A 12,949-nucleotide genomic window follows, 5' to 3' on the forward strand; every position below is an offset into this window, starting at 1 on the left:
GTTTTTATACATTTACATATATCAAAACAGCACATTGTACACCTTAAACATATATGATTTTTATTTCTCAAAAATACATAAATAGATAGATAAATGTTCATCAACAGGAAAATAGATGAATTGCGGTTTATTCATAAAATGAAGACCTATATGGTAGTTAAAATGAATAAACTACACCAGAGGACTATATAACAACTTAGATAAATTTGAAAACCATAACATAAATGAAAAAGCAAGTTACCGAATGATATATACGGACATACCTCATTTTCCTGTGCTTTGCTTTATTGTGCTTCGCAGATACTGTTTTTTTACAGATTGAACATTTGTGGCAGCCCTGCATTGAGCAAGTCTATTGACACCATTTTTCCAACAACATTTGCTCATTTCATGTCTCTGTGTCACATTTCGGTAATTTTCGCAATATTTCAAAGTTTCTAATTACTATTATATATTTGTTATGGTGATCTGTGATTCTTTGATGTTACTATTTTAATTGTTTTGTTTCAAATGTTTGTTTTAAACCATGCTCATGTAAGATGGCAAGCTTAATTGATAAATGTTGTGTGTGCTCTGGCTTCTCCACCAACCAGCCATTTCCCCCATCTTTCTCCCTCTTCTAGGGCCTCATTATTCCCTGAGACACAACAATATTGAAATTAGAGCAATTAATAACCCTGCGATGGCCTCTAAGTGTTCAAGTGGAAGGAAGGAAGGAAGCGTTCAGTCAAAAGCCAGAAACGATTAGGCTTACTGAGACAGGCGTGTTGAAAGCCAAGATAGGCTGAAAGCTAGGCCTCTTGCACCAAATAGTTAACCAAGTTTTGAATGCAAATGAAAAGTTCTTGAAAGAAATTAAAAGTGCTACTTCAGTGAACACATGAATGATAAGAAAGTGAAACAGTTTTTTGCTGATATGGAGAAAGTTTTAGTCGTCTGGATAGGAGATCAAACCAGCTGCAAAATTCTCTTAATCTAAAACCTAACCCAGAGCAAATCTTTAACTCTCTTGAATTCTATGAAGGCTGAGAGAGGTAAGGAAGCCACAAAAGAAAAGTTTGAAGTTAGCAGAGATTGGTTTGAGGTTGAATCAAAGAAGCTGTCTCCATAACCAAAAAGTGCAAGGTGAAGCAGCAAGTGCTGGTGTGGAAGATGCAGCAAGTTATCCAGAGGATCTAGCTAAGATAATTAAACAACACGTTTTCAATGTAGAAGAAACAGCATTATGTTGGAAGAAGATGCCATCCAAGACTTTCATAGCTAGAGAGAACTCAATTCCCGCCTTCAAAGTTTCAAAGGACAGCCTGACTCTCTTGTCAGGGGCTAATGCAGCTGGTGACTTTAAGTTGGAGTCAATACTCATTTACCATTCTGAAAATCATAGAGCCCTTAAGAATTATGCTAAATCTACCCTGCCTGTGCTCTATAAATGGAACAACAAAGCCTAGATGACAGCACATCTGTTTACAACATGATTTACCGAATATTTTAAACCCACTGTTGAGACCTACTGCTCAGGGAAAAAATTTCTTACAAAATATTACTGCTCATTGACAATGCACCTGGTCATCAAAGAACTCTGATGGACTTGTACAATGAGATTAATGTTGTTTTCACGTCTGTTAACATAACATTCATTCTGCAGCCCCTGGATCAAGGAGTAATTCTGACTTTCAAGTCGTATTATTTATGAAATACATTTTGTAAGGCTATCACTGCTGTAGACAGTGATTCCTCTAATGGTCTGGGCAAAGTCAATTGAAAACCATCTGGAAAGGACTCACCATTCTCGATGCCATTAAGAACATTCTTGATTCATGGGAAGAGGTCAAAATATCAACATTAGCAGGAGATTGGAAGAAGTTGGCTCCAAATCTAATGGATGACTTTGAGGAGTTCAAGACTTCAGTGGAGGAAGTAAAATTGCAGACATGGTGGAAATAGCAAGAGGACTAGAATTAGAAGTGGAGCCTGAAGGTGTGACTGAATTGCTGCGCCCTCATGACAAAACTTAAATGGATGAAGAGTTGCTTCTTAGGAATGAGCAAAGAAGTGATTTCTTGAGATGGACTCTACTACTGGTGAAGACGCTGTGAAGACTGTTGAAACGACAGCAAAGGATTTGGAATATTACAGAAACTTAGTTGATAAAGGAGCAGCAAGGTTTGAGAGGATTGACTCCAATTTTCAAAGTAGTTCTACTGTGGGTAAATGCTGTCAAACAGCATCACATGCTACAGAGAAATTGTTTATGAAAGAAAAAGTCAATTGATGCAGCAAACTTGATTGTTGTCTTATTTTTAAAAATTGCCACAGCTGGGCCCGGCCTGGTGGCGCAGCAGTTAAGTTTGCATGTTCCCCTTTGGCGGCCTGGGGTTCGCCCGTTAGGATCATGGGCATGGGCATGGCACCGCTAGGCAAGCAATGCTGTGGTTAGCGTCCCACATATAAAATGGAGGAAGATGGGCATAGATGTTAGCTGAGGGCCAGTCTTCCTCAGCAAAAAGAGGGGGATTGGCAGCTGATGTTAGCTCAGAGCTAATCTTCCTCAAAAAAAAAAAAAAATTGCCACAGCCACCTCAGCCTTCAGCAACTCCCACCCTGATCAGTCAGCAGCCATCAACATCAAGCCAAGACCCTCCACCAGCAAAAAGATTATGACTCACTGAAGGCTCAGGTGATGTTTGGGATTCTTAAGCAATAAAGTTTTTTTTTTTTTGAGGAAGATTAGCCCTGAGCTAACATCTGCTGCCTATCCTCCTCTTTTTTGCTGAGGAAGACTGGCCCTGAGCTAACATCCATGCCCATCTTCCTCTACTTTATATGTGGGACGCCTGCCACAGCATGGCTTGATAAGCCATGCGTAGGTCCGCACCCAGGATCCCAACTGGCAAACCGCGGGCTGCCCAAGTGAAACATGTGAACTTAACTGCTGCACCACTGGACTGGCCTCAAATTAGTTTTTAATTAAGGCATCTACATCGTTTTTTAGACCTAATGCTATTGCATACTTAATAGACTACAATAAGTTGTAAATATAACTTTTATATGCACTGAGAATCCAAAAGATTCATGTGACTCGCTTTATTGTGATATTTGCTTTATTGTGGTGGTCTGGAACCAAACTTGCAATATCTCCAAGATGTGCCTGTACTTTAGTACCACTTATAAAAATTTGAAAAAAACATGCAAAACAGTATCATAATAGTTTAAGGGTGCCAATCTCTGTCTCTCTTTATCTATATGTATGTGTGTATACACACATATATTAATATACACATATACTTTGTATATACACTCAGTTTGGATGTAGCATTTAGTAAAATAAAAAACATGCACAGCAATTATAAATACCAGATTCAGGATAATGGCCATCTGTGATGAGGGAGAGAGGAGTAATATGATAAGGGAAGGGTACACAGCAGAGTTCCACATTTATCTTCAATGTCTTATTTCTATAAAAATGATGCAAGTCTGGGAAAATGTTAATGTTAAATGAGTCACAATTTTGGGTATACGTGTTCATGAAATTATTCTCAGTACTTGTCTGTGTGCTTTAAATATAGCATCAAAAAAGTACAAAGATTCGAGGTAAGGAGTGGAGACAGTGTGTGTAGTAAATTCTTTCATAGAGATTAGTTATGAAGAGGAACCAGAGAAATGGAATGGTGTTTGGAGAGGAACGTGGGGTCTAGGGAACTTTATATGTTTTACTTTTTTAAAAAATAAGGTGATTGTAGCAAAGCGTAGCCTATTAGGAATTATCCCATAAAGGGGAAATACAATGATGGAGTGGAAGAGAAGAACTGGAAGTTCTTGAGAAAGTGAGAGAGGATGGGCTGAGAAGCACAGCTGGAGAAGCTGGCTTTGAATGGGAACAGGGATGCTTCTTTCATGGTAACAGAAGTGGAGACAAGAATACAGGTACAGACGCAGAACAGATAGTATAGCTGGGATTTACTGTTTTGTTTTTCCTCGATGAAGTTGAGGTGAGGTTGACTGAGAGGGGTAGGGTAAGGATTATGCTAGGTTTGTTGAGAGAGGGGAGTAAAAAATGACCTTACTGAATTGAAATCTGGTGGCATTTTCCCTCAATTTCTGGGCTCCCTGTAAATCTTTTGGATTATTTTGTGCCACAAAGGACGAAGAGGCATTTTCCGAAACGTCAAAAAGTAAATTTTCCATAAGGACTCTCTATTTAGCTTAACTTGACTTAAAGAAATGTGACATTGATTACACGCCAATGACACATCTCCTGAATAAGATATTCATCTTGAGGGAGGGACATCTAGTCCAATACAGTTTTGTAGAAGTCTAAGTGGACTGTTAAGCAGTGGGGGTGTATAGCTTTTAAGGATCTATGTGATTAAATGCTATCAAGGGCCAAACTGTGTTTAATTCACCTGTGTATATCCCCGCTATGCTTTGTACAGATCCTTCTAAACAGTAAATGTAGTTGACTGATATCTGGTTGACTGAAAAGTGAAGAAGAATAATTCATTCTCTCTTTCCCTTTTGGTAACCCCTTTTATGACAGTCTGGTTTCCTGCTTGGGTTAAGGGTTATTGCTGTTGATTTCAGATTTGTTGAGACAAGAGTCCCTTACAGTCATCTTCTACTTGCTCCCCACTGTCACTGTCTCCCAAACCCTTGATATATATACATATATATACATATAAAAGACTCACCAATTCATGCAGTGGGTGGAAATTTTTATCCACAGAGACGATTCGAAACTTAACTGAAAAAGAAATTTTCCTAGTGAGGCCTTTTGGGTAACATGCTAAGGAGGACATCTCATTTCTTGAGTTATAACACCATAGAGTTTCATACCTGACTGTCCTGGTGTGTAGATTTGTTTGTCTGTCTGAATAAAGACAAGACTTTCTGTGTTCTTTACCAGCACTTTAGTCCTTTTGCTGAATTCATGTGTTGGTCCTTTTATCTGGACAGAGAAGAATAGTTCATCCTCAAAAGATGAGGATCTTGGGAGCTGAGAACAAAAAAGATCATAAGAGGCTTCACAATCTCTCTCTGGAGGCCTTAGCATTTATTTCTTTCCTGTTCTCCTTCAGTATCAGAGGAAGGTAGCCGGGAGCATTAATTATTGCTTAAACAAAAAGTAGAGAAGAATAATTCGGAAAGAGGTGTAACAAATGAAGCCCAAATTACCATATGATTCAACAGTAGCTATTAAAACATAGTCAACTTTGTGGAGTAAATATTATAATCTTATTTAAAAAGCAGAGCCAAGTCTTAAAACTACGGGAAAGGGAAATATTAATATTCTAATGAAGGTAGGAGTTTTGTCTTGAGGATGAATTGTCCCAAGAAGAAACTGGAATTTTCCTCAGGGTACCAATTATATGTACAAGGTAGGAGTCCTCACTAGTTCTGGTATTATTTCAAAGTTTGCATCTTACTATTAGAAACACTCCCAAGTGGCTAACTTATGCTTTCTCTCAGTAGTAGGGTTTTTGCGGGAATTAAATAGAAAATTAGCATGTCTATAAATGTTGCCTCTCCCCCATTTTGGGGTGGGAAATCTATATTTTGTGCCTTTGCTTGGATAAGCTTTCTATCTAGGTTTCTCTTTGAAGTCATTGATGTCCTTCTAAATAAATTCCCTGAAATGGAAAACCAATCTCCAACCATTAGAATTATATTAAAGGAAAGAAAGAAAACAAACACAACAGGGATAGGCAGCTAGTACTCACAGTGAAGGAGACACAGTGGAATAAGTCCTTGTCAGCTATGAGGTCATTGAAGAGGCTCCTTTTCCCCTTGGTGGACTCCAAGTAAGCACTTACAGTCACTGTCTCATTCAAGCGCCTCAGAAGAAGACAACTTTTCTCGGGAGTCTCAGTGTGGAGCGAGGAGGGGGCCAGCACCATATACTGTCTGGAAAGGAAGGCATTCAGGTCAGTGGAAAACAGATCTCATCATCCATGCTTGTGGTTTCATCACAATAATTATTAGCATCTTTAGTTCTACACCCAGAGAAAGCAGATTGACAACATGATATTATGGCTGAATGGCAAGAAAATTATTCCCTCTCTTCATTGGTAATGGTAATATTTCAGCTTAGGCAGTGATATCCCACCCAAGGTGAGTTCTAAGGATGTGATAATTTTATGTGCTTATCTCACTAAACCCTCAACACTCAAATTCCTGAACTTACTTTTTTAAAGGAAAAAAATGGGAGGAATAATTATTCACTATGTAAAAATGTTGAATTAGGATTATTCTCAATTGCCATATTTAATACTTGAAAAAAACCCAGTACCCCTTTTTATTTTCAATTTCTCTTCATTTCTAGATTCATAACATTAAGTGTGGAATTCAGAGTTGCGAAATTGACCCACATCACAACTGTGAAATAGGCAAAGTTTGTCTTCAGTGATGGCTCACTTCTCCCTTCCTCCTATCTGAGGGGTTTTTTTTTGCCCCAAAACCCACCCCATAACTGATATTTCTAAAGTATTCTAAATATCACCAGATTATCTTCTTTTTTTTACTCTTATTAAAGTTAAATATCTTTGTTCTTATAATCATAAAAAGGAGAAATGCAATGTGGCAATACAACTCCTGAAAATATGTTTATTTTTTTTTACCATTAATAAATTCTATTGGTAGAATATTTGAGAATTTCATCATTTTGATCCTTACACTAGCCCTGCATGGCAGATAGTGCCATTTTAGAGATGCTGAGATAAGTTCAAAGAGGTCTGATTCACCCAAAGTCTCACCTGTCCCAAGTTACGGTTCTAGTCTTCATGTTTAATCCAATCATAAGTGGCTACAATTTAAATGTGTTTTTAAAATTATTGTGTTTAAATCTCTTCAACAAAAAGGAATGGCTCTTTAATGTTACTGGAATTTTAGGTCTCAGTGACAGGCTAATAGGAAGGGAGTTTTCCTAAATCAAATCACATCTAAGTTTTGTCACACTAATCACTTTAGAGTGAAAACAAGATTGTATATAATTATACAATGTTAAAGTTGGAAGGCGTATTCAAGAATATGGGTAGAAATTTCCCCTAAAATGTTTTAGGGGAAAATGGCAATGGAACGATGTAAGAGAGAGATACTGAAAAAAGAAAGAACAATATAAAATGGGCCCTGGGTGGTACTCACGGTTTTCCACGGACTGAGGCAGCTGCAGGCAGGAGGGCAATACAAATTAGAACAAGACATGGCAGAACATATCTGCCTTTCCCCATAGCGTAGGGAGAAAATACAGGAGACCAGAGAATATGGTGTCCTGCTAGCACTCCGCCTGGTTTCAGAAACTCCCCAAATCCACAGGGCTTTATTTATGAGAGTCCTCTGTGCAAACTGGAAGCCCCACCCCAAGGTTTCCAAATAGACTGTTTAGAATTTGGCAAGAATTCTCTGAAAGGGGTCATTGCTCCCAGAGGTGGCCTCATAACAATCAAGGGTAAATCCTAATAGGCTCAGAAGTGGTGTCAGAGTAGTTGTTGATGGTAAAGGTTTAAGGAGTGGAAATCCACATTATAGTTAGAACCCACTTCATTTATCTTAGAACAAAATCTCTCAACCTCAGCATTATTGACATTTTGGAATGGGTAAGTTTTTATTGTGGGGGGGTTGTTCTGTGATTGTAGGATGTTTTGCAGCATCCCCGCCTTTACCCACTAGATGCAAGTAGGATTTTCCCAGTTGTGACAACCAAAAATGTCACCTCTCTCCTGATTGAGAACCACTGGTTTATAAAGTCCTGCTGGATTTTCAGCTCTTCCTGTTTGTGGACCCTGGGCAGATTCACAAACTGGTACCAACCGCATGTCAATGCCTGCAGCTCCTTCAATAGAATAGTGCTCCTTAAACTTTCTCACATAATGGAACAAACGGGAAATGATAATATTTGCAGAGTCTACTAGTATGCCAAAGAGATTTCTTGCAGATAAAGGTGACTGCTTCGAAAGCCGAGAGGATCATCAATATTTGGGACACACCTTAATTCCTTCTGCAGCACATTACTGTACTGGCTAGGAAGCACATTAGCATTTTCTTTTTAGAGGATGTGGGCTCTTCATTTTTGTAGAGAATCTATGAAAATATTCCTGCTGGAGGAGAAATAATATAAGCTAATATAAACTATAATCTTGGAGTGTTAAGTGATAGCTGACAAAAAGAAAGACAATGGTTGGAGGGTGTCTAGGGTGGGAATCAAGGGGATGGAAGAGTAAATAAAACTTTCTGTAGTTTATTGTTTTGCTTCTAAAACCTCCAATCATTGGTAAGAAAGATTTTAACAACTCCTGAACTTGTTTTTTGTCTCCAACTTTAACTATTATAATAATTACATTTGTTCACCCATTCATTCAACACATATGTTGTGGGCCTTACTAAGTTCAATACACTGCACTGTAGTTTGAGAATATATCAATGCACAATATGGACATTGTTTTATATTTTATAGGATAATGATGCGAGTGATGAATACAGAGCTTTGAACAGGCAATAGCAATGCAGTGTAGTAAAGGTAATAAGAGAGTATGTTCAGAGTACTAAAAAGCACTGAGGTGGGTGTATTATCTAGGCTTCCAAACTCAGGGAAGACTTCTTGTAGGAAGTTAGAAAAAAGCTGGGCTGTAATGAATGACTTAAAGTTTTTCCAGATGAAGAAGGAGACGGGCTGCAGGTCTGGGCTTAGGAAACAGCATATGAAAAGGTGTAAAACAGGAGAAAGTCAGCATATTCTGAGCGTGGGGAGTAGGTCATAAGAATAAAGATGCTAAATTGTCAGAACTTGAACATAAAGAGGCTTGTAGGAAGGAGATTAGATTATATCCTAGGAGAAATGAGGAGCCCTGAGAAGATTTAACCAATGAAATGGTGTAATCAAGTTTGTGTTTTAAAAGGATCACTCATACGGTGGTTTGGAGGGTGTCCGGAAACAGAGAGACCCATCTGAAGGCTAATGCAGTTATCTAGGTACGTTGTGATGGTATCCTGAACTAAGATGGGGAGGCAGGAATGGAGAGAAGACGAAAAACTCATGCGATATTTAGAAGAAAAATAATTAATGCTGCATGGTGATTGATTAGGTGTTTAGGATGGAAAGGGAGAAGAGAAGTTAAGGATGATTTTCAGGTCTCTGCTTTAGTCAATTAGGTGGATTATGACGCTTTTTGTTGATAGGAGGCACAGCAAGGAGATTGTGTATGTATGGGACTACAGCGAGTGTGGTTTAGACATGATGTGCTGTGGATGTCTACCATTGAGTTGGAGATGAGAGGCTAGAGCACAGGAAAGAGCTCATGGCTGGAGATACAAGCTTTGGAATTATCGTCATATTTGGAGTATTTCAGCAATGGGAATGGATGAGATCCCCCATGTAGAGTGCATAGAACAAGAAGAGTGTTCTGAGAAACAAGTATATTTAAGGAGACTCAGAAGAAGTAGCCAGAGCAGTAGGAGAAAAATCAGGACAATGTGGTATCATGGAAGTTAAAGGAAAAACAAGGCATGAAAATTTAAGAGATATACAAATATATAAAGATCATTAAAAAATTGGGTAATTGTAAAATGTGTTGTATTCCATTTTTTTGAGTCAGGTTTAATGAAGTACAATTTACATATTGAAAATTAATCCTTTGGTGTATATTTCTATCAAGTTTTTAATTCTTCGTGTATTTTATTTATTATTATTTATTATTTTGGTAAAATACCAAAAACTTTCATGTAAGAGAAAAATTCCTTGTCTGAAATATCACTCTACCAAGTCAGATCCCTCTCCTCCTCAGGAGTGGAATACACAGTGCTCTGGGTGCCACGCTGAACCACAAGTCCAAACGGAATTCTAGTCGCAGTTTCGCATTTTAATTGCTAATATTTACTGAGCTTACGGTATGCTAGGCTTGTGTTACCTAATTTAACTCTCCCAACAACATCATGGAGTGCATTCTATTATCACCCTCATTTTACAGATGGAGTACCCAATGGTTAAGTAACCTACTGGAGATTTCACAGCTCAGTGGTGGAGCTCAGATCTGGACTCAGGTGGTCTGGATTCAAGACCCAAGCTCATCCCCACCACTACACTGCATTCTCTCTGTCACTTGTTTCTAATGGAGTCACCTTTGGTTCTAACCTGAGCCACAGCTTTCTGAGCACTAACATCGGGGTAACAAGATTTTCCTTGTTTCACTCTCAATGCTGTATTTCATGAGAAGAAGCCTTAGAAAGTGCACTCAAAAATGCGAGACCAGCATAATGACTGAGAGTGTCGTCTCTGGAGTTAGACTGCCAGAGTTCAAATCCTAGTGCTCCAGTTTACTTATTATCTCCAAACTTCACTTTCTCAATCTTAAATGCAGATACTAATGTATCCACTCATAGGGTTACTGTGAGAGTAGGAAGAAAGCCGTGGAATGTGATTATCACAGTGCAGGGAAGCAACATTAAGCGTTAGAGCTCCTCCCTTTCCCTTACCCCTCGGGGTAATAATAATTATTATTACTATTCCCAAGGGATGGTAAGGGGAATAGTTGCAAGTCTGCTATTGACATCAGTATAGGGAAGGAATTCAGCAATCTCTAGACAATACAACTGTTAGACCATCTCTGTAAAAATTCTGTGAGGAAAGAGGGCCGCTAGAACTTTGATACAGACTCGACAGCTTTGGAATGCTTATTTCATCACAGGTTCTCTAGTTAAGAGGAAGAGAGAGAAAAGGTGGAAGGAGTGAAAGACAGGGATCAAGAACAAGAAAGAGGGAAAGCTGAGAGAGGAAGAAGCATGGTACTTTTTCACCTTTTACAAGTCTCTGCTTCAAAGTCAGCTTCTCATGGAGGTCTTCCCTGGGTCCCTATTTACAGCTGTAACCACCTGTCACCCCTACTCCCATCTTGCCCCCTGCTTTGTTTCCTATAGCAGGAAATATTCCTCAAATGCAGTTTAACTTCCTTGTTCATGTTGCTTTTTATCTGTCTCCTCCCTCTAGAATATAACGTCTTGGAAGGTGAGGATTTTTGTCTGTTTCATTTCCTATTGGGCCACAGTGTGGTTGCTCCATAAATAACTGTTGAATGAATGCATGATTGATTGACATGAACAGAAGCATGAGTATTTGAGTTTGGAGACAAAATAAGGATTGTGAGGTTAGATGTCATAAATCAACTTTATAAAATGTTCCTTTGACATAACGATTATTGTGTGGCTGAGTTAACTCTCCTGTCTTCTCTTTGCATCCCACAAGTCTGAGTCTTGCATTTGAACCCTATCCAAATAAATTACACAAGAGGACATGTAGCTGCACTTTGCCTGACTCCTATGCTGCTGAGGGACATTTCGTCTGGTTAAACATTAAACACCTTCAAGTACAGAAAGCCCAGTTACTGGACATGATCAATTTTTTTCTTCTAGGATTGTGAGCCCATTAACTCTTTTATGACATTAACTTTTAACGAGTTTTTAACTAGAAACTAATCAAAATTTCCCAATGTGAAAAATACAGTAAACATTTTTCAGACCACTGTTATCCATAAAGTTATAACGTATTGATTTTTTAAATGAGTTTGATAATTTAAGTAATTTTATTCATTTCTAAAAATGATTGAAAAATAAAATACCTTGGTAATAGTATCAACATCTGAAAATAAAAATCTTATTTCTTTTTTCTTTTCAAGATTGGCCCCTGAGCTGTCTGTTGCCAATCTTCTTTTTGTTATTTCCTTCTTCTTATTCTCCCCAGAGCTCCCCGGTACATAGTTGTATATTCTAGTTGTGAGTGCCTCTGGTTGTGCTATGTGGGACACTGCCTCAGTGTGGTCTGATGAGTGGTGCCATGTCCCTGCCCAGGATCCAAATTGGCGAAACTCTGGGCCACCGAAGCAGAGCGCAGGAACTTAACCACTGGGTCATGGGGCCAGCCCTTAAAATCTTATTTCTTTAATGCTATACCAAAAAGGACTCAAGCCCATAGTCAAGTGAAAATAATGGCTCAATTATTCCCCTGCTAAACTTCTGACTATGGGAATTCTAAAGTCTCTGCCACCCTGCATTTTTTTTAAGGATACAAGTATAGGGTCAGTTATGAAGGAATTAAAAAAAAAAAAAACAACCTGGAATCCACAACGCAATCCCAATCAGAATCCCAATGACATTCTTTACAGAAATAGAACAAAGAATACTAAAACTCGTATGGGGCAACAAAAGACCCCGAATTGCTAAAGCAATCCTGAGAAAGAAGAACAAAGCCGGAGGCATCACAATCCCTGACTTCAAAACATACTACAAACCTACAGTAATCAAAACAGCATGGTACTGGTACAAAAACAGGTGCACAGATCAATGGAACAGAATTGAAAGCCCAGAAATAAAACCACACATCTATGGACAGCTAATCTTCGACAGAGGAGCTGAGGGCATACAATGGAGAAAAGAAAGTCTTTTCAACAAATGGTGCTGGGAAAAGTGGAAAGCCACATGTAAAAGAATGAAAGTTGACCATTCTTTTTCACCATTCACCAAAATAAACTCAAAATGGATCAAAGACCTAAAGCTGAGACCTGAAACCATAAGGCTTCTAGAAGAAAATGTAGGCAGTACACTCTTTGACATCGGGATTAAAAGGATCTTTTTGGACACCATTTCTTCTCAGAAAAGGGAAACAATAGGAAGAATAAACAAATGGGACTTCATCAGACTAAAGAGCTTCTTCAAGGCAAGGGAAAACAGGATTGAAATTTTAAAAAACCCCACTAATTGGGAAAAAAATATTTGCAAGTAATACGTCCGACAAGGGGTTAATCTCCATAATATATAAAGAACTCACACAACTCAACAACAAAAAATCAAACCTCCTGATCAAAAGATGGGCAGGGGACAAGAACAGACATTTCTCCAAAGGAAATATACGGATGGCCAATAGGCACATGAAAAGATGTTCATCATCACTGATCATCAGGGAAATGCAAGT

The 12,949-nt window shown here is 38.5% G+C and overlaps 1 protein-coding gene across 3 annotated transcripts in view; it reads right to left on the reverse strand.

Moving 5' to 3' along the window:
- LOC103561498 (alpha-2-macroglobulin-like) overlaps window positions 1–7,367 on the reverse strand; it is a 71,931-nt gene extending 64,564 nt beyond the window's left edge. For 2 of the 3 annotated variants that reach the window (XM_008536142.2, XM_008536143.2), the window contains exons 1-4: window positions 7,138–7,367; window positions 5,718–5,901; window positions 4,834–4,993; window positions 4,689–4,741 (exon numbers count right to left, since the gene is read on the reverse strand). In XM_008536142.2, the coding sequence (XP_008534364.2) occupies window positions 4,689–4,741; window positions 4,834–4,993; window positions 5,718–5,901; window positions 7,138–7,223 (483 nt within the window). In that variant the 5' untranslated portion in view covers window positions 7,224–7,367. Of the gene's footprint in view, window positions 1–1,784; window positions 1,899–4,688; window positions 4,742–4,833; window positions 4,994–5,717; window positions 5,902–7,137 lie in introns of those variants that run through there. The other variant, XM_070620679.1, reaches the window with a different exon arrangement.
- Window positions 7,368–12,949: the final 5,582 nt, after the last annotated feature.

Source organism: Equus przewalskii, chromosome 5 (assembly GCF_037783145.1).
Source record: "Equus przewalskii isolate Varuska chromosome 5, EquPr2, whole genome shotgun sequence".
Classification (NCBI taxonomy): Eukaryota; Metazoa; Chordata; class Mammalia; order Perissodactyla; family Equidae; genus Equus; species Equus przewalskii.